The sequence below is a fragment of the Hermetia illucens genome, chromosome 3 (genome assembly GCF_905115235.1).
Source record: "Hermetia illucens chromosome 3, iHerIll2.2.curated.20191125, whole genome shotgun sequence".
NCBI lineage: Eukaryota > Metazoa > Arthropoda > Insecta > Diptera > Stratiomyidae > Hermetia > Hermetia illucens.
The window spans coordinates 133884535-133907451 of NC_051851.1; the positions used below are offsets into that span (position 1 = coordinate 133884535).

The window sequence follows — 22917 nt, forward strand, 5'->3', positions numbered from 1 at the left end:
TTAAAAAGGTTAATTCTGTTATATCTATTAGTGACTATAAGTTATTGTTATTCATCTGTGTAAGCAGTAAGTACCGTTTTAAAGATGCAAAATTTCACAACGGCTGCTTACAAAGAGAACAGAATAGCATAATTTACGTTGATGGGTAAGGAATTTTTAGATTCTCCCAATTTATAATACAAATGGAGTAAATTTTCAAATAAAAGAAAGATACATTTCTATCGATGGTCAGATGCATTAAAATGTTTTCTCGACGAATTTGAAAACCGTGTTTCTATGTGGTAACTTTGGCCGGGGCATAGTATTCATAAATATGGGATCACTTTAAAAGTAACATTATTTCCAAAGTGGCAGACTGTACGGTACCATAATGTTCACCAAAAGTAATTAGAAGAAGGAAATAAAAGAATATATTCTTGCCAATTTTTGTAAATTAAAGGTACGTTTTTAAATCAATTTAGATTATATGCTTTTCACATTTATAAATTTATACGACTTTTTGTGACATGTTAAATGTCTTTAGAAAATCAGGCTACCGTATTGCCATAATTAGTGAAAAAAATGGTGAAAGTTGAAATATTTTTTTTTTTGAACAGTTCCAGTTAATTCTTCCTACTAAAACAACTCTGCTTGGAATTCTACATTGTTCAATAGTTTCAGGTACGGGCGCCTCGTGCGCTTCGATTAGTCTCCGCCTATTTCGACTCTGTGTGTACATGCCAATATGTGGCAATTTCTTTGAAATTTTAAAATAGTCGACTTCTCAATGGTAGTACAGGACGAATATGCAAAATATGCATCTTATCTTTGACTATCGTGGCCGGAATTTGATGTGAAAAAGCAAAATGTGAAATGATCCTTTAATCAAAAAATATCCTGGGGCAGACATTAAATTGGAAGTTTTAAGTTGAAACTAAAATTCATTGGATCACATGTTAAAAAAATTGACAATGAAGAATTGCTCTCTGCAGCTCAAAAAAGTTTGATGTAGTTTTGTTTCGGGAAATAACAGTTTTCAATCCTGAGTATTTTGTTGAAAATATAATAGCAAATTCTAAGACGTTGCTTCATATATAGAATTTTAAAAAGAAAAATATGCGAGCATACACGGTGTTTCCTACGATTAATTATCTGAAATAATAAAAAACTTTATATCGCCTGTTAGCACTGATGGAGGGAACAAGTGGCTCCCGAAATATCGGTGTTTGCAAGAATAAATATTCACACCAACGAAAAAGAAATAACAAGGTTTTATTATTTCAGAGATATAGCGTTTTTCGTGATTAGTGTCACATAGCTTCACCTTCCCAAAAAAATTACAATTTCCCACTCCCTCAATCATTTAATCCTATCACAATCACATCAACCGGAAGCCACACCTGAACTGCGTGTAGTTGCTCTACTTTTCTATATTTAAAATATCTGTTGGTGCATAGAATGGCCAGAATGTCCAGCTAATATGGTCGAAATTCTAGTAGAAGTTGCGCAAAGCGTTAATGCGTTAGTCAAGGAGCTACGCACATCCTTGAAACCAATTAATTAAAAACCGTTTCGATAGGCAAATGTGGCAGTTTTAAAACAATTCTTTATCCGAGGTGCGTTAGATTAAGACGTCTCTGGAGGAGAAAAGTTTCGAAAGTTGTAGGTCGCTAGCCCCGAAATTTCTGTTCCTTTTAGCCAGCTTCTACGACATTCAGGCAATACCTGGAGTATATTTTTATATCCCAGCTCAATGGATAACATTCTGACTAAGCTAAAATGGGCCTAGACATCCAAATAGATGGTTAGCTACTCACCGATGGCTTAATGCGGTAGATAGTGTTTTAGCACCATTAAATAAGCAATATTGCATTTATAAATAGTATTTTATACCTTTTAAATATGCAGTGGCCGATAAAATAAATCATCGAACTGAGCTGGAAAAATGAAGTTACATTCCTAAAGCAAATGTTAAAGGAATTGGATAACGATTTCTATATTAGAGGAGGTGATTTGCGAACTAGTACGACTAGTACGACATCGTTTCTAAAGGCCGCTATCCACGATCGGGCCGAGCTGTTAGTTATACCCGAACAATCCGTCGTTGACCAGCGGTCGGAACGTGGGTGAGATCCGACTGGACTATCAGTATGGACGGTATATAAACGGTATATAAACGGTCGCCACACAGACCGTTTAGGCAGTGTTCGTGAATTTATTGCGTATCTATGCTGGGAAACGCTAGCTTAAAACCGAAAGAATCTTACATTCCAAAATTTACAGTTTGGGAGATGCCAGGTAGATAGAGAAGTTGAATCAAAGCCGTGATTATATATGTCATATGTTTATTTAAATCCAATATCGATCCTGCCTCTCGTTGCGATATTCACAAAGTGAAAGCTGTGAATAAGTAGACTGACTCTTTTACTGAGTGACTGCTCTACTTAACCCTCTATCAATTAGCTAACATTTAGGGAGTAGATCACTTCGGTAGAAAAGAAAGGCAATTAAAAGTTATAATTCCAGACAGGTGTCTGCTAGTAATTGGCACTGTTACAATAGATTCCCTTAAGTGACAAAGAATTGAAAAAAGGCTTCGGTCTGGAAACTAAGTAGCTGACATGCAACCGAACATGTTTTTGAGGAAAACTTACCTTCCAAAAGCAAGTTTCATTGTTTAGTTGAAAATTTCTTTCAAAGGATTCAGGTTCTTGCCGAGAAAATATTTTATCGAAGGCGTGGTGAAGGTGTTTACCATAATACTACCAACTGGATACAAAAATGTTTTCAGTTCTTCATTTTTGTCTAGATCGGATGTCTGTCTTGTATTTACAAGCAGAACCTTAAACCGATTTAAACCCACACATTTGACTTCAGCATTCCATTCAAGTTTTAAATCACGACCAAGAAGACTACACTCAAGTTAAAACTGCTTAGGCAAGCCTTGCACTTTTTTAAAGGAAGACAAGATAATTTAGACTCCATCTTTCTTCATTCTTGCCAAAAATATATTCAACAATAATTACGAGGCTAGCATCCTCATAAAGTTTCCAGTATTTAGGAGGAGTGAGGCCGCAAATAAAAATGAAAATTGTAAATCAAAAAAGTGTTTAAAGCGCAATGGTGGGGATTCATGGCAGGTGGTGGCAACTCTCTTTTTGACGAGTCCAGAAGCAGATAAACTACTCGGCTCATCGACAACTTAGGTTTATAGCATGGTGAGTTTAATTATTTCCTTATCTAGCTTCTAAGACGGCAGTGTCATTCGCATAAGTGTCTTGTAATGGGGCGCCGATTATATCATCGTGGGAAGTATCAGCAACTCTATGCAGATACAGGACAGCTCTCTCCGGACAACATTGTCAGATGGATTATATATATATAGATATATTATATCTATAAGAAAATGCCGAATTTCTAAGCTCGAAAATTAGAACCACTTATTCCAATTTCAAAGCGCAACATCTAAATAAACTGCTTCCTCTAATTTGTGAGTTCTAATTTTCGAGCGGCTACTGTAATTTATAAATCAGGAGTTGACTTACGATGCCCTTACTTTTGATGTTTTTGGTTAGGCGTATCTGAAATCTGAAAATGTACAAATATTTGGAGGAGCTCAAACTTGATAGGCTTGTACATGTGGCTATAAAGTTTGAGCTCCTCCAACTATTTTTCCATCTTCAGATTGATGATTACGCATCGAATAAGGAGACCCGTACATACTTTTCCTATCGCTTTTGTCAGTTCGAGATTGGGATTAGTTTTCTTTGGAACGGAAAATTACATTGTATGTCATGTTGCTATTGTATAGGAGATATCACAATTACGCAGAAATATCTTAATTAATAATTTATACTATTGGGAATGATTCCTAGCCATATCAGTTACACATATCCATTATTTTAGTATGGAAAGCATTTCCGACTGTAATACATAATAATGATGGATACATGATTCATATATATTTTAAATATACATATATATTAAACTTATATTAACTCTATACTAAATGCGGAAATTAAAATTTATAACTACTTTAGAATACTTTAACAGTCAGTCGATTTTTTTTTCAGTTTCAGATGTTGAGTATGACGATTACGATTGCCACTTTCTTCAAAGTACTTAGTTTGAATTATGTGGATGGTGAGAGCGGATAATAACAATTGCTTTACCATGATTTGCGGAGAAATTGCTATACAGCATGATAATAATCTTTTTAGAAAATAGCTTTTGGAAACTTACCTAAAAACAAAAGTAATGTTATCCTATTTTGTACTGCGATCGAAAACACAACACACAACAGTCATGTTCCAAATTGAAGCTACTCAGTCAGCAGCGGACCTTCGTGAGGAGAGACTTGAAATTACAAGAAATATAATAGTCAACAGAAATTTGTTTTATAGTTAACATTTTACCTTTTTTATGATAATGTACTGAACCGGAGCTTGGGTTTGCGTTGCATGATTTTTGCCAGGCATCTTCATGTTAAATAATCTGCTTCAGTATTTGCATTTTCTCCGAGCTATGGTTTTACCAGCTAAATAATCTTCAATTTTTATGTAAGGGCCTGCTCGGAAATTCACGGTTATCGGTGCTTATGACTCCGTTAGACTGTTATGCTGATGGGCTGAGCTCATGGTTCTCCTAAAAATGTTCACATGGTTACCAATTGTGTTCGTTTAAACAAAGATATATTATTAGAAACTCGGTAACATGCTCATATTAATTCTTTCAGTGTTGATTATGCCATGTGATGGGATAACCAACAAGCGGATTGCCTCGGGAATACATGGCGGGAGAAGTGAAGGAAGAGCATTCTCTTGAGGTCTGAGAACAGGAAAAATTCACCGGGGGTCGAATTCCTGCAATTTTTCTATCGATTTCATCGATTTGTATCACGGTGCATTGTCTTGATAAAACAGCACTTTCTTTTTCTTCAAATGGGGTCGTTTTTCGGGATTTCATCCTGCAATCGCTTCAATAACGCTATGTAATAGTCGTTGTTGATGTTTTTCCCTTCTCAAGATAGTCGATGAATATTATACCATGCGCATCCCAAAATACTGATGCCATAGCCAGGCAATTGTTTCGTACGTTGCGCGCTTTGGAGTCGTTTCACCACCTACAGTCCACTCACATCGTTCCGATTCTGGTGGATTGATTGTGTTTTTCATGGAGGAAGAGCTTCAATCACTGCTCAGAATCGTAATCTCGCGATTGTGAGCTCGCGCGGCACCCACTTTGAACAGAGCTTTCGCATACACAAACATTGATTCACGATATGTCTAGCACGTTCCTTTAGTACTTTTAGAGCCTCAGTTATCTCGATCAACATCCCTTTGCCGTCGACCAAAATTATTTTGTGGACTTTTTTTATGTTTTCATCGGTAACAGCCTCTTTGGGACGTACACTGCGTGCATTGTCCTCTGTGCTCATTTCACCTCGTTTAAACTTAGCAAACCAAATCTCAACGGTTGATTTTCCTGATTCAAAGTCTAAATAATGTTTACCAAGCCAAGCCTTAGCTTTAACAGTATTTTTTTTCGCCAAAAAGCAATGCTTTATTAACACACGAAATTCCTTTTTAGTATGAACGACCCGAGAAGTACAAACTGCCTTCATCTAGATCGAGCAGGTGACGCGAGACCTTGGGCTGCACATCAATGAAGGCAAGACAAAGTATATGATGGCAATGTCAGCACTAAAAACCAACCAACCAACAACATCAAACCGCACTGGTCAAACGGGAAGAATAAGGATAGGAGAATACAACTTTGAGACCGTTAATAATTTCTCCTATCTAGGGTCGAAAATCAGAACCAATAACAGCTACGATGATGAAATCCGCGCACGGTTGTTGGCTGCCAACAGAGCCTATTTCAGCTTGCAAAAACTGTTCCGCTCAAAACGTCGGATAAAATCCGGCGCAATAGGTTACACTTAATCCGTGTGGATGAGGATGATCCACTCCGGAAAGTCTATAAGGGCAATATCTATGGTAGAAAAAGAAGACGACGCATACCCTGCCCGAGATGGAGCGATGGCGTAGTTCAGGACGCCAGACAGCTTTTAGGAATATCAAATTGGTGGACCTCGGCATAAAACCGGGATGTCTGGAGTTCCTTATTAAGGCAGGCCTAGACCGGATAGCGGTTGTTGCGCCGCTCGTGATGATGATGTTAGATCACATTACAGAAAACCGGAACGATGGCGCGTAGGCGTGATTGGCGCGCTAAGCAACATCCAGCGTTAAATTGCAGACATATGTATATATATACTTATTGTGTGAAAAGGAAAAGAAGGGGTTCCATTTGTTGGCTACGATTCTCTTTATTCAAACAAATGTGTGTTTTGTTTAAAGAAAAACTGATTCCCTAACTACGGTACTAATTATCTTGTTACACGAATTTCATTTAACACCGGGTTAAAAAGATAACATTTTTCTCTTTTTACACGAATTGTTTCGGTTTAACACGTTTCTAAATATTCTAAGAATTTTTTATACATTTTTTTTTTTATATTTTGTGAATTCCGCTGATTCTACTACTACTCACAAATTATATAATTTAATATCGTACTATATTTTCCTCAACTCAGTTTAATGTAAAAATATAAGGAGAAATTGAAATTGGAACCAAATGTTACCAAAACGTTTCGATACCAAACTTATCTATTCTGCCGATTATATGCGCACATATTTTCTCTTTGAATGAGATTCCCCGAATTATACATACAGTAAAGACGTAATTTTTTTTGTTTGCCAATCGTTGTGGTTTTGAGAATTGAAACAAGTCGGGAAACCGGAAGCTAGACGCTTCAGGTATGAAAGGTTTTGTTTATTTCTTTTATAAAGAGATTTGGGTGTGCATTTACCCCATTAGTATGTAGCACGTAAAATATGCATATATTATGTGAAAATAGCCACTTTCAAGTGATATTGACATTCATAGTCTCGAATTTGCAGAGAAGCGACAGCTTTGACTTAGTATTATTTTGTTAGTAATAGTGCGATTTTCACCAAATTTGGTAGGATCATGCTCTATGCTATCGCCTATATGGTTGCAAAATTTTACGATTCTAGGGTGAACTTAAGGGGGGTTTTCCTGTCAATTGCTGAAAATTATAGTAATGTACTATTATTAACTTTATTTGAACAGGTATCGGTATGAAGGGTATTTCGGAGCCTAGGCACCATATAGTGACAGCCCCCTGATTTTTTTCAGATTTTTCGGTTGGGTAGTCTCTGAGAATGGGTTCGTTAAAAAAATGACCACTTTCAACCCCCCGCACTCCCCACCTTTTCAACAAATGTCAAAACTAAGACTGGCTTCGAAAAGTACTAATCGAGACCTTTAATTTGATACCCCGCATGACTATATTTGATGAAAAAAAAATTTATACCCTCCTTTTGCATGTATGGGGACCCCCCCTTAAATTCGAGGTAAAAGGATGTAACTCACTATATGCATGAGCGTTCACAGTTCCCACCTTTCTACCAAATTTGGTGTCAATCGCTACAACCGTGTCCGAGAAAAATGCGTGTGACGGACAGACAGACAGACAGACAGACAGACAGACAGACAGACAGACGGACAGACAGACAGACAGTAAACCGATTTTAATAAGGTTTTGTTTTACAAACAAAACCTTAAAAAAGACTTTTAGTTGCCATGGGGTTTAAAAAGTTAGAAGTAAAATTAATAAAATTTATTAATCCAATAACAGGTAAGTTTTAAATGATTAATTTTTGGATTGAATTTAATTTTTTATTGTACGGGTATACCTCGACTTATCACACTTCGACTTATATCATTTTTGACTGAACACACTCGCAATATTAAGGAGCATGCTCCTCCGAAGAATTTTTGGCCCCCTACATGAGGGTGTCCGGATAGCTGAGTGGTTAGAACACAACGCTGTCATACGGAAGGTCGCGGTTCAAATCTCATTGGTGGCAGTGGGATTTGTATCGTGATTTGACGTCGGATACCAGTCGACTCAGCTGTGAATGAATACTTGAGTCAAATCAGGGTAATAATCTCGGGCGAGCGCAATGCTGACCACATTGCCTCCTACAGTGTACTGTAGGGTACCGTTACGGTCTTGAATGAAGTACTCTAACACACTTCAAGGCCCTGATCCAATATGGATTGTTGCGCCAACGATTATTATTATTATTATTACATGAGAATGGACGATCCCATAGCCTACATAACGACTAAATCTATGAGCGATACCACGATCGTCAAGTTGTGGATAAAATCCGGCTCAATAGGTTACGGTGGGCGGGTCATTTAATCCATATGGATGAGGACGATCCAGCCCGGAAAGTCTATTAGGGGAAATTTCTATGGTAAAAAAAAGACAAGGCAAACCCTGCCTAAGATAGAGCGATGGCGTAGACCAAGACGCCAGACAGCTTTAGGGATATCCGGCGCAAAACCGGGATGTTCGGAGTTTCTTATTAAGGCAGACCTAGAGCGGATACCGGTTGTTGCGCCGTTGATGGTGATGATGATGCGTCGAGTTAACTTGCTTTGCTCCCACAATTTTTAGCACTATGTGCATACATATTTTTAATTCTATACACTTTCATTGTTGGAGTTCGTCCGCTTAGATAAAATTGGATTGGAGGCAATGTGTATGCACATATGTTCAAGTTAAAATATTTCTTCTAATTACTGACGCCATTTTGGCATATGTATTGAATATAGCTCTGAATGGTCACACAAGTGGTCGGTGTTTTCGATTATTAGAAGCGTTTGAGAGGTGTGAATGTATTTTATTGATTCCTTGTTTTCGGGATCTTTAGTTACGTATTAACATATTTGTTGAAAGGGAATAACTTGGTGCACGTGAACAAACTTCGATGGTTGTGAACAAAAGGAACCATCTGAACAAATTATTTTGGTTTATTATGGTTGGTTTGCAAGATTACAGCCTCGTTAGTTTTAATTCAATCTTGGTAGCAGAACTGAAGACGCCTAATACAATATTGGTTTGATTTCGAGTAAGAAATTAACGACTTACACTTTCTTTTTGGATGGACCTTCTTATTCTAAGCGACAAAATTGTTTTAACAAAAAAAGGATCAAAAACCCATATAGCAGTATGGATAAAGAATACAGCAGAAGACGCAAGTTATTAATTTAAAAACAAAAATGGAAATAATTAAACGTTTGGACGAAGGAGAGAAAGCCGTGCAATTTGCCGTTTCCTTAGGATTGAAAGCATGTGCTATCAGACAGACAAAAAGGAATGCGGAAAAAATTATCGAGCATATTAAGGCGGGTATTTCTTCACCAGTAAGTACCACAATAACAAAATACCGGCCCTATGTATTAGAGAAGACGGAAAAATAACTGTATGCCTGGATTCTCGACATGAACCAGAGAAACATACCAATTTCAGTTGCAGTTATCCAAGAAAAGGCGAAGAGTTTTTTCAATAACGTCAGAAGTGAAAACGAAGACTTCGAATTTAATGCAAGTCGAGGACAGTTCGGCAAGTTCAAATCAAGATTTGGTCTGCATAATTTAAAATTGACTGGAGAAGCGGCTAGTGCTGATTATGAAAAAGCGAAAAAGTTTCCCGACATGCTTAAAAGTATTATTGATGAAGGCGGTTACAGCCCGAGACAAATTTTTAATGTCGGTGAGACAGGACTTTACTGGAAACGTTTACCATCCCGTACATTTATTTCCAAGGAAGAAGCTACAATACCAGGCTTCAAAGTGTCCAAAGGCAGGCTTAAACTTGTTTTAGACGGAAATGCCGCTGGCGATTCCAAACTGAAGCCTCTACTGGTGTACCATTCGAAAAATCCAAGGACCTTAAAAATATTTCGAAAACCACGCTGCCAGTTATTTGGAGACATAATAAAAAGGTTTGGGTAACTTTGGCGTTATTCGCTGAATGATTTAGAAATTAATTCTATCCAGGAGTCAAAGAATACTGTAGGAAGAACAACTTATCGTACAAGGTTTATGGATATCCTGCAACTCTCAACCAAAGCGATGAAAATGTGAAAGCGGTCTTCCTACTGCAAAATATCACTTCCCTGCTGCAACCCATGGACCAAAGTGTAATCGTTACCTTTAAAGCCTACTATCTGCGTCGAATTTTCAGGCAGTTGGTGGAACGTTTAGACGATACAATAGTATTGGATAATATTTTCTAATAAATCCTCTTTATTTTGATAGTATAAACTAAAACCGTTTACATTTTTGTATGTAGTTTGAATTGATTCTTAATAGGTGCTACATGCGAAATGTTAGTTTTGGTACTTCATAAGCAACAAGCGGCAATTAACGAAGTATTCTACTCTTCTTTACCCTACGCATACGAGCATGTATTTCTTACGCTTCGACTTATAACGCACTTTCATGGAACTAAATAACGTGATAAGTCGAGGTATGCCTGTACTTTGCAGGGCCTAACACATAAATCATCTGTAGTAATTAACAAGAGGAAAGCGATCAGTTTAGATACTAAATTTTAAATTTTACATCGACTTGCAACAGGACAAGATGCAATTGTTATAGGAAAGCATTTTGGTATTCGTGAAGGTACTATAAGAACAATTCAGAGAAAGGAAACTGTGGATTTCGTTTTAGTTTATTAATCATTTATATATCAATATCAATTATTCGAGACAGACATATGTATGTATATGCTAATGAAGCTTTGGAGTAGTTCAGATAGATATATTTGTACATTAAACCCGCGGTATTCAATATATGTGCTGTGTATGTAGATATGTATGCTTTTGTGCACGAAGTATATTGGAAATATGTGTACGACCAATTTATATACGTGCATGTATAAGTTTAGTATTCGGTAATAGGCAATGTTTGTACGTATATCATGCAGTTTGAAAAAATATGAAAGAATATGCTGGGTGTTTTTCACATACGATGAACGCGGATCTGTATACACGAAGCACTAGCTTCCGGTATTCCGCCTTGTTTAATACTGTTTATTGTACTTTGAAGTTGCTTTTTTAAGTCTGGAACCAATTTCTACACGATTTTATTTAGAACGTAACTATCGTGTAAAAGGAGAATTATGTATATTTGTTTGAATAAGGCAAATTATAGTCAACGAATAAAACCCCTCCTTATTATTTTCAGGTAAAAGATTGGCTACTAAGCTCACCCTAGAAATGGTAAATTTGATATCTTACTGTTTTTTGGAGCATTCTTTTCCAGAATTGGCAACAAATACAGGCAAAAGGAAAGCGAAGATGATCATTGTCGCTATAATATTCTCTCTCTATCTGCCTGCCTGAAAATTCTAAATACATAAGGACAAGATTAAATCTGCTTCCCAAAATTCATTTCTCTACTTACAATTGCCAGGATAGTTCCAATTGTTTTGAAAACTACCAATCTTCCAATCTTTCATCTTCATTCGAAAATAGCACGCGGCTTAGAGTTGACTCAATTTTAGGTTAAAAGTTACTGAAGTAGTTAAGGTTCTTCTCCTATTTGATAACCGTAGTAACGGAATATTTCGAAACTAATCTCGAGTTGGTTAACCTGGAATGATATCATATACGAGTACAATGCCGTTGTTTAATTACATTATACGAGCAGATATGCGAGTACGTTAAAAAAGGAAATAAGATACAATAAAATGTGTTGATTATTCTGCACCCAAATACAGACTTGTTTTAGTCTGCTGCGCTATTGATAACGAGTTGCTATTCTTTTGCGTTGCTCGTTATAGTCTCGTAATTTGATCAAAACGCCATGAAATCATCATGAACATTGATATCTCTGGTAGCAACGTTCATGGCAAGTGCACTAACCTTAGACATTTTTAGTAGTACTCATTGCAGACAGACGTCAAGGATAGTCAATTGAGCAAGTGTTTTCTTATTATCTTCACTTAAAGCCCACTTAGAGATTAACGCTTTATGCTAATAGTTATACAATCCGTCCTTAACTAAACCCAAGTAAAATTTCCCGGTCTAATCTTATCTTTTAAACGAATAAAGAATGGTCGACGTTTCGTCCTTTTGCGTCGATTAGGGCTTCACGAACGATTTTTTTTTATCGTTTAATGATTTTTTGTAATTCAATGTAAAATAAAGACATCTCAACACAATGGCTGATATTCCCATAAGCGTCAGTAATGTACAAGGAAAGCTGACTGTACCCTTAGTTACAGACGATTGAGGGTTATCTTTTTGTACTAAGGTTTTCAGTGATAACAGTTCGAGGGTCAAATCTACGCTTTTGTAGAAGTTGTTTATGTATATAGTGAAAGGTGAAGCTTTCAAGCCATCCATTTGAGGTTCCAAAGTTCTAGGAGAATATTCTTCATCTTCATTCTTCGCTCCGACATAGATAGGTGGAACAGATCGCCGAATAAAGTCTTAAACAAGTCGGGAAACCGGAAGCTGGGCGCCTAAGGTACGAAAGGTTTTGTTTGCTTCTTCTGTGAGTATATTTGAGTGTAGAACTATCCCAATTGTACGTAACCCGTTATGTATATTCATTTAGCATGCCAGTTTAGTACTTCGTGTTGTAAATTTACACGGTAAAGACAACTTTGAGCTACTGTAACTTTGTTACTAATAGTATGATTTTGATCAAACTTGGAGATAATATGCATCATATTATATTTTATACTACTACCAACTTTTATAACTCTGGGATAAACTTAAGGGGGGTTTTACTAATTTTTCCCAAAAATATGGTAATATACTATTATTAACTTAATTTGAACAGACATCGTAATAGAGAGTATTTTGAGGCCTGGGCACACTTTCATCATCACTTTCCATCCCTGCCACTCCCCGCCTTTCTAAGAAATCTTAAAACTAAGACCGACTTCGGAAAGTACTAATCAAGAACTTTCATTTGATAACCCACATGACTATATTCGGTCACCCCCCCCCCCCCCCTTCAACGTAGAAGGATGTCACTCACTGCACTCTGGGCGTTCATAGTTTCCACCTTCTCACCAAATTTCGTGGCAATCGGTATAGCCGTTTTTGAGATAAGAGTAATCGAAGCACAATCGACGATTACTCTTATCGCGAGTAGTCAGCTCTATACTTTTATACGCGGCGTCAGTGTGGGCGTCTTCGATGAAAATCGGAGAAAATCATATACAGCTACAAGCTGCATATCCATTAAGCGCTCTCCGAACATGTTACGCCTACCGAACAACATCTTATGAGGCAGCATGCGTGATTGCGGGGATGATCCCGGTAGATATTCTAACTAATGAGGCAAGTCGTCTGTACGAAAATCAGGAAGGAAGCCTAAACAAGCAAAGGGAGCGTTTGCGGTCACTGGCTGCATAGCAAACAGCATGGGACCAGGCGGAGAATGGCCGGTGGATACACAGGCTTATCCCAGGGCCACGCAAAGCGGTAGCAGCTCGTTTAGAGTGAACAGCTAAGAACTGAACAAACTCGCGAAGCAATACCGAAACGATGGTCCCGTGGGGAGAGTGTGGAGAAAATATGGGAGGTTTTAGTCGGTAAGAGTCTGGCATGTGTGCCCTAGATTCCAGATGCGTATTCATGATGAATTTCCCTCAGTAAAAAAAAAAAAAAGACAGACACATTGAATTGCAATTTTATAGACAATTCAGAGTTGGTGTTTAGAAAACAGACTAACTGTGAGCGCTGTGCAGACTGTATTTATCATCGGCATCAACGGCGCAACAACCGGTATTCGGTCTAGGCCTGCCTTAGTAAGTAACTCCAGACACCTCGGTTTTGCACCGCCAATTCGATATCCCTAAAAGCTGTCTGGCGTCCTGACCTAAACCATGGCTCCATCTCAAGCAGGCCTCATCTACATTTTATGCACTCTAGCGGTTCCGGAAATCCAGCTGGTCCCAACAAACAAATGAGAGTATATCTGCACTTAAAATTATCGTGGAAAAATCACCTCAACAAACAATTTTAGAAATCCTGGTTTCACAGTACAACTAGACTGGGTACCATTGAAATTTCGAACGACGAAAATACGTGCGGGCACATGTCTATTTATGAACCCCTTGGAAACATCAAATGGCTCTTATATCTGCCAACTTAAAACGTTTTTGAGAAGAGGTACTCCATCGTAATCGCTGAAAGATGTGTGATCAACAAATTACCGCAGGTCCATTAGTATTATAGACGCAGAACTTAATTTTAACTGACGGGACACTATTGAAAAGTGGTTCAGGGTCAGGAATATTTTCGGAAATACCGAAAATGGAAGTGGCACACACGCTTGGACAAATAACTACCATATTCCATGTGGAAATAATATATATATATGTCATTCTTTTGAAAGCAGAAGAATGTCTGGTAGTCTGATAGTCAAGTAGTGCAAATAGCACAAGTGGAAGGATCATATCAACTAAAATTTAGCCTTTTTTTGGGAGTAGGGTGGGTGAATGTGTTTACGCACAGAGTGTTGGACTCCCGCAACAGCATGCTGGCGGACTATCAACTAAACACCTCCCTGTTATCAGAGAACTAGCCTGGAACCGTTTGACACATTACTTCGGGCTAGCCCTCTCGCTCTCCCGGCTTTGGGAGCCTTCAAGTCAGGGAATTCCTTTCATCAACGGGAGTTGATTTTCAGAGAACCCCTTACCGTCTGATCCCTCCGCCGGTCGAGTTCAATCTTCTTCGCAATAAGAAGAGCCCGAACATAATACGCATTACGATTCCAACTGCCAGCGCTCCTCAGCATCTCTCTGACAATGTTGTCTGGAGAGAGCTCCCCTGTGTCTGCATAAAGCTGCTGGCGAAGACCATCCCACCTCTCGCAAGAGAAAAACTTAGCCTTAAACTTAGTCGATAGAGCTCGGAGTCTTGTTCCATAATGGTGTGATAGGCGCTGGATTTTATTGTTATACTTTTATTCTTATATATATGCTGTGAAGAAGCTTCTGAAAGGTAACGTCGCAAGAAGGATACATGGTGCTCAATGGGATGAATTGAACTTTTGCGGGGAGGCAAATATTTTTGTGGCGGGCCTTATACCGATATTCATGCTCTCTTTATAGTAGAAGGATTTAAAAACCGTTGTCCAGTCCAATCTTCAGACAGTAAGACGAAGATATCCTGGTAGGTTTCTCTTCAACGAAAGATGTGCACGTTGCCTGCCTTTAGAAGTTCTTCTTAGATTCTTGAAAGACCACCACAGAGACACACCACAGAGGACGCAATGAACGAAATTAAAAATCATGGATGATGCTTGCGAAAAAAGCTTTATACCTTTGCCTTGCATTGTTAACATTAAAAGACAACAGACTGCAAAAAAATTTGAATTGCAAATTTATTTTCTTTGAAATGCAGTTAATTTGAACGAGACTTGTTAGGAACTAATATTTAGAAAGGCGGAGATATTTGCCGCCCGAGCTGAGCTTTAATTGAAACCACCTGAATGTATGTCCGTGGTGTTTCTAGCGATTAAATCAAATAGAATAATAAGTCGAATTTTTCTATTTGCTAGTTTTTCGGCGTTCGTAGTTGAGGCTTAAGAATACACTCAAAGTACTTCTTGCTTGTAATAAAGGGCGAATAAAAGAGATGGAAATTTGTGGGCTAGCAACTTGCAAGCTTTGAAGCCTTACTGATACCGAAATATCAACAGGGATAGGGGCTGACCTTTCGCCAAAGACCTTTGGTTACCGAGATAAAACTATGATTGGTATCTTTATTGTGCGTTCGCTTCTCGATAAATGTATCGAAGGTCCTCAGAATGCTTGCTTTCTCCAACTCGAGCAAGTATTCCAGCGATATAAACTAGACATTCTCAGCGTGAACAAAGTCAGATAATGGAACTCGGAGGACTTCTCCTCTCCTTTTCGCGGCAATATGCTTTTGTATTCTGGAAAGTCAAATAGTAACAGGCGTGAATTCGTATGGGATTGTTACTGACAACTACCGCAAGGCGTGCTCTCTGGACCTGGGAACCGGTTTCCAACAGGAAATTCAATGCAACATTCCGGTCCAGGTTAAGGAGCATCATAATTGTGCAGTGGAAACCATCACCGGAGTCTTTCTATGGACAATTACGGGCAGTTCAGGAGAGGTTTTCTAAGCGTTCGCAGTCTAATTTGCTCCAAATGAAGAACGTGGATGACACGATGACAGGTCAGAATATCCGACATTATTACCTATAATAAGAATGACCAGTGATCGTGTCATTAACTTGAGAAAGCTCCACCTGATCTTCCCTGAGTAACTATATCGTGATCATTCAGGTATTCATCTCATGAAAAACCTGGCTTTAATATTATATCGTTCGAAGTCTAAAATATGACGTGACGTAAACCATTATATTGGACGTGTTGAGTCCACCATCAACTCATGGCAGACCGAACCAACTGAAGAGAAACTTTCCTCCTCTATTTCATGTCCACGGACACCACTGTTCTGGGCTAGAACCCAAATGTTCAAAGATATGCAACTTGCGGTTTCATCCAGGGCAGATGCAACGCATCAGACGTTGCCTCATCGTAAATCGTCTATTATTGTAAACTTGGGTCCTAACCCCGAACAGAGGGATCCGTGGACCAGAAAAAAAGGAGGAAAGTTCCTTTCCAATTGGTCCGGTCCGCACTCGGGCCTCCCTAAAATCCTTCCTTAATATAATTCATACCCATGGCATATTATGAATTGTATATAAGGGAGCAAACAACACTTAATAACTACTTCTCCCAGGGCAGGGGTGGCGCCTGGTGAGATGCCTCTGCCTTGGACGAAACCGCAAGTCGTTTATTTTTGTAATGTTCTTGGAATTTTCGCAATGTTACTTCGATCTCGGCATCGTAATTCGGTTTGCCATTGCAAATGACTCAGCCCAATGGGTTTCCCGAACGTTTGATACAAACGACCAAAACCGCGATCGAGAATTGCAGTCACAACGTCTATAGGGTCTTCATCGACAATTAAGACCTCTTTCAGAGAGTACTTAACAAGTTCTTTTATTTGATACCCACATGACTGCATGCGACTTATATGTATGGTAATCCCCCTTGAATTCAAAATAAAATCATGCAATTAATTCCACGAGGAAGATTTCATAGCTGCCATATGTCCACCAAAATGGACGACGAATGTTTGCGAATAAAATCCATGTGATAGGCAGGGGCCTATGACCAGCATAATTATGTCTAGCCCACAGTTGCTGTGCGGCATCAAGTTTCCGAGAGAGGAATTCAAAGTTATGAATGAGAGGTGAGCGGTGGAAAGAAGGGGCCACAATACTAGAATAATGGCGGACGATTTTAACGCATAGACTGAAGAATCGGGCATTGAGGAAAAGAACAAAATAGCCCGTATATTATTTGGTTTAAGTTCTTGTCTGAATACTTTATTCGCAAATACTGGAAGTGTCAATACTTTTCGAACGAGGGAATGGGGTGGCAGTTGTCATAATAATTAGCAATACATTAGGGAGGGACCTCCAGCAGTACATCAATAAATATCACATATATAGTGGCCATCATCGGTTCAAGAAGACGGTTATAAGTTGTGCAGTCAACCGGTATGACGAAAAAATGGTAAAATGTTTGGTGAAACTTCGAGATAGAGGGATGCCGCAAGGTCTGCCATAAGGGTAGAAGACACAGTTAGCAAAACAGAAGCCGATTTGGATGTAAGTAAGTATAAGCGACACTAGGAAGCATGAACAACTTATATGATACCAAAGTGAAAGTTACTGTGTAAGGAAGCCAACTCGGACCACTCAATATCCGCGATTTTGAGCACTGCTTATTTCCTCACTGTCCAGGTAGTCCCAATGGTAACTGAGGAGATCCTAGAAGTAGCGAAAATAATAACCGAAAATAACGCATCTGGCCTGGATAGTATCCCGAACAAAGTTCTTAAAGCATCAGTCATGGTAGCATTGAAAATACTCTACCCAGAATTTACCAGATATTTTAAAGAAACACAAGGTAGTACCCATTACCAGACCAACCAAGTCTTGGGTGAACCATCTTAATATTAGCAAATATTCCAAAGTGTGTATTGTGAAAGACGAGATCTACAAAAGTTGCAGCAAACTTGATAACGTCTTTATGATCGCGCGTTTTCCCTCGGAGAATCTTCTACACGCTGGTGGCAGTTTGCACAGGTAAAGCCGTTGAGTGGCAAGGGAAGTGAAATCAGAAAGATACCACTGAACATACAAAATCATATGTTCATATTCTAAGAGGGATCAAATAATGCGGATATGGAGATTGCAGCATTGCAGCTGTAACGGGGAAAAATTTAAAACCCAAAAACATTTTTGTAAATTCGAAAAGACGATGATGGTAATTCAAAAGGAAGTAGAAGTGAATACAAAGATTACCACGAGCACCAGATATTTTGATCCAGCTCCGCGACGTAGTATTACATGCAGTTCCGCGGGGAAAATGAAGAGGGAAGGGTTTTCGTAAATAAGAGTTCCATATACATAAGTGTTTGGTAAGAGTCAAAGGACAGATAATAAACGAATTTTAATAACATTTTTGAGTATATAGTAAAACTAGCTAACAACAACTTTGTTCCTATGTTCCGGTAGCGATCAGACTCGAGGACAGACAATCAATTATTTGCTACAAGGCCATGCCTGATAGAAAATTTTCCAAGGTTTATTCAAAAGCAAACCGAAGAATTGGAAAACTCCGGAACGTATGAGCGCGCTGTCGATTAATCGAGAAAAAAGGAGGCAACGACTTTAGGCCGCCGACGGTCGGCATCGTAGTCATAAGACGCTAGGAGTCGAAGGAATTACAGCCGAATTAGTTAAATATGGAGGCGACCAACTACACCAAGCGGTTCATTAACTGATGCTCAAGGTGTGGGACCGCGAATCATTGCTTGACGACTGGCAACGACGCATCATCTGCCTGGAGATATCACATAGTGCAGCAATTATAGAGGTATCACGTTGCTGAGTACCATCTATAAAATATGCTCCGCTATCTTGCTAGGCCGGATAGTGCCATAGGCCCATACCAAAGAGGCTTCACTCCAGGAAAATCAGCAGCAGATCAGATTTTATCTCTGCGGCAAGCGATGGAAAAACTGTTGGCATGTGGCTATCAGTTGCACCATCTTTTCATCGATTTTAAAGCCGCCTATGATAGCATAGCCAGGGTACACGGCCATAAGGGAATTCTATATCCCGACCAAATTGATAAGACTGACTACGATGATTCTGACCAGCAGAACCACTCTCGAGACCATTCAACATTAACAACGGTCTAAGATAGGATGCCTTATCATGCGTCATATTTAACCTGACCCTGGAGAAAGTGATTTGCGACGCAGATGTCAATGCAAGAGATACCATCCTCTTCAAATCCACCCAACTACTATGCTGACAATATTGACATTATCGGAAGAACAACCCGAGATATATAGTCTACCTTCATCCAGATCTAAGAAGCGGAGCGAGATCTCGGGCTACACATTAATGAAGGCAAGACGAAGTACATGGTGGCAGCGTCAGGTACTACTATACTTTGAGACCATTGACGTTTTCTTCTATCTAGGGTTCAAAATCAGAAACGATAACAGCTTCTTCTTTCTCTTCAGCTATGACGCTGAAACACGCGCACGGTTGTTGGCTGCCAACAGAGCCTATTTCAGCTTACAAAAACTGTTTCGCTCGAAACGTCCTACCATACGGTCAAAGCTCTTACTGTACAAAGCTATGATCTTGTCAGTCCTTATGCATTTCTCGGAGACCTGCGTTCTTAGCAAGAAAAATTGCGAACTCTTGGCCGCATTCGAGAGAAGAATCCTCCGAAGAATTTTTGTCCCCCCTTACATGAGGATGGACAATTCCGTAGCCTACATACGACGAAATTTATGAGCGATACCACGACCGTCTGGTTGTGGATAAAATGCGGCTCAATAGGTTGCGGTGTGCGGGTCACCTAATCCGTATGGATGAAGATGATCCAGCCCGGAAAGTCTATAAGGGCAATATCTATGGTAGAAAAAGAAGACGAGGCAGACCCTGCCTAAGGAGGAAGAGAAGACGAAGCAGACCCGGGCTGAGATGGAGCGATGGCGAAGGTCAGAATGCCAGACAGCTGTTAGGGATGTCGAATTTGTGGACCTCGGCGTAAAACCGGGTTGTCTGAATTTCCTTACTAAGGCAGGCCTAGACCGGATACCGGTTGTTGCGCTGTTGATGATGATGGTGAACGGTCGGCATCAGACTGTAAGGCTATATTATACGAATACTTGTTTTAAATGGGTTCTTAAACGTGGAATCTTTCATGCGGTGGAAATCAGCTTCCTAAATCCTCCTGTTCCTTTGGACCGGTACTTAGAAGTGACGAAGAGGTAGACCGGGCAGACCAAAAGCAAGTGGCCGAGAAGAATCTTCACGTGGTGGCAGCGTGAAACGCTGTATTCACTTTGGTTTGCTGACCATGATGCAGTATGCGAAAGTGAATTCACATATCTGAGCAGAGCGGGGCTCTGATTGTGGAGAAGCAGCAACCCTGTCGGCTGAGTCAACACCAAGTCGTCAAGGAGAACCTCCAAGTGGAACCACCGGGAAACGCTATAATCAGTCTGCACAGGACTCATCTAAAGTGAGTCCAGCCACGAAGTTTTACCAGAGGTAAGACCGTAACGGTACACTAGGAGGCAATGTGGTCAGCATTGCGCTCCTTATGGGCTTAAATGTGGAGTTGTATCCACCAGTATGAATGTTGAGCCTGCCATCAGTATAAACTGTATTGTTGTGCCAGTCACAGCGGGATTCTTATTGTGGTCTCCAAATCAATCCATGTCCGGAGCGGAACGTGGCGTTAGGCCGACACGGCGATACTGGTGGCTTTACGCCAGGAGGTAGCTGTTCCTTTGGACATGAAGAAGTGCAAAATAAAGCTAGAACCCTACATAAATGATACAGAATAATTGGAACTTCTCTAGATAATACAAATTAAATCTTATTATGCATACCTATGCGCCAAATTTTACCATTTTCGGGTTATAGCGTTGACTTTATGCTTGATAACAATTAACTCTGGACGGTCTCAACGGTTTTGTCACACTTTAAAATTTGTCGAGTCCCTTCAGATTCCTACATACTATTTCGCATCATCTATTGTGTACGTCAAAGCGGAAGAAATCAATCCCAAGTAAAGTTGCAGCACATAAGACCCTGGTAATGACGTTCTTCTTTACTTAACACGAACATTTACCTGAAATCAAAAACAAAGAATTTCGTTCTTAATATTGCAATAATGTTAAAGGACAAAAACATTTTTACCAACTTTTTGTATAGCAACACATTTCGAATGTTTTTCGAGCAAAACTTGAATTATTCCGCAGGTGCCCACAATTCTACATATATTATACTCGTTTTTGCTCTATTAGAGAGGAAAATAAAAGAATTAACCCACTCACTATCGTCAAAAATTTAACTCTTTTCGCGAAAACATTCCTCTGGGGGGCAAGACCTGTGTATAGGCCGTTAACTTTGGAAAAAAGCAACTTTTAATAACATGCTCTCTTCCTCATTTATAAATTATTCATTCCGTTCAGGCATGCGATGAATGATTCAACTGCTTATAAACTTTTTACTTTCGGGGGAGGAAACCAGACCAACGCAAACAACTTTGAGTTGTGTCACGACCATCTTTTGCAAATAGAAAATAGTTTCAGTCTCTGCAATGTTTGCTTCTCAATTACTAAAGCAGGAGCAGCACGAAACGTGGAAAAACCTGTGTGCAAACATTACACTGTTTAGTTCAGGGGAATCGCACAGATGAGGCTTAGTTTATCTGAATCCCACAAAGAACATAGACTTGATATCGAAAACTCGGAGGCGTTATATAAGTTCGCAACTAAAAAACAATAAAAACTGCGGAATCAATCATATAATTGATGAACATTTATTATTTGCAAAGAATAGGTTATTTTGCTAATAGTAGCGAGCCTAATCTGCGTAAACTGGCAGCGGGGAGTGAACGAGTGAAAACCATTTATTTGCTTTTTTGAAGGAAATCTTTCCAATCGTGAAAAATTTCTCAGTTGAGGCAGCCAAATTTTTGCTAAAAATAACATTTTGTTTTGTTCACGAAGGGCAACATTCATTCAGTGAAATATTCTTGCGTACTTTCGCTGAGTATTTTGGGAGACACAACAATTGACAACAGAGGCTGTTTTCGAGTAAACAGAAAATTTAGTCCGTTTTATTGCAACTGAGTTTATCTACGAAGTGAAGTGAACAAGTGATTTCATCTGAATTTCAGACTAGTGTCTTGTGCAAATCTAGAAATATAAATAAAACTGTTTAAACATCTGTACAGTGGCTTAGTGAAAGCAAAGTGCTAGAGTTAAAACACGTGTATTTTCTCCCAGAGTCAAAAATGGATTGCATTTTTCCAGCCCCAGTAAGTAGCTATTAAAATCATTATTCATAGCTATTAAATGTACATTAAATTGGTGATTGGCCGAAAGGCCTTTCTTTAAAATTGTTCTCTTATTTTTTATTTATTTTTAGGTGAACAACAGTAGAGAAAATTGAGGTTTAAAAAGAACAGTTTGGCGCATAGTGTGTCTATACTGCTATACTGGTTGTGCCAATTTATCCCTTAACACATTTGACATCGTGTTCTAGTTCCAAAAAATTGCTGGCTTTATTCCAGATAGCTAAATTGTCCCAAAAGCGCATTATCTTAATAGGTCAGTGGTTAAGTTTTTATAATTCCATGTCATGCAAGATATTGTGATGCTGTACTACAAATGTCCGTGTGAGACGTGTCCCACTTCTATGTCGTTCCTCCGTGTAGTGTTGTTTTTAATAACATGTTTTGGGAGAGATAAATCGCAACTTGATATTTGATACATGGCTTGATAACAAATATTGACCGCAAATTGTTGGTTTGCCGGCTTAGCAGAATCTGTTGTCAATTAAAAATTGTAAAGCAATAAAATCATTCCCATATGCATG

General features: G+C 39.0%; 1 protein-coding gene and 1 long non-coding RNA gene across 3 annotated transcripts in view; one reads left to right on the plus strand and one right to left on the minus strand.

Annotated features, from left to right (window-relative positions):
* Positions 1-4064: 4064 nt before the first annotated feature.
* On the minus strand, positions 4065-21596 carry LOC119653050. 2 transcript variants are annotated; one of them, XR_005249634.1, is made up of 7 exons: positions 21236-21596; positions 20922-21163; positions 11332-11520; positions 11166-11275; positions 4395-4623; positions 4222-4320; positions 4065-4171 (listed from the first exon to the last, which is right to left on the minus strand). It is a non-coding gene; the product is annotated as an uncharacterized LOC119653050 (long non-coding RNA). The 2 variants fall into 2 exon arrangements; XR_005249633.1 differs by having other exon boundaries at positions 4222-4335; positions 21236-21594.
* Positions 21597-21869: 273 nt separating this feature from the next.
* Positions 21870-22917, plus strand: part of LOC119653049 (choline/ethanolamine kinase) — a 54105-nt gene continuing 53057 nt past the window's right edge. The window contains exon 1 of the mRNA XM_038057517.1: positions 21870-22357. Coding sequence (XP_037913445.1) covers positions 22334-22357 — 24 coding nt within the window. The 5' untranslated portion in view covers positions 21870-22333. The remainder of the gene's footprint in view (positions 22358-22917) is intronic.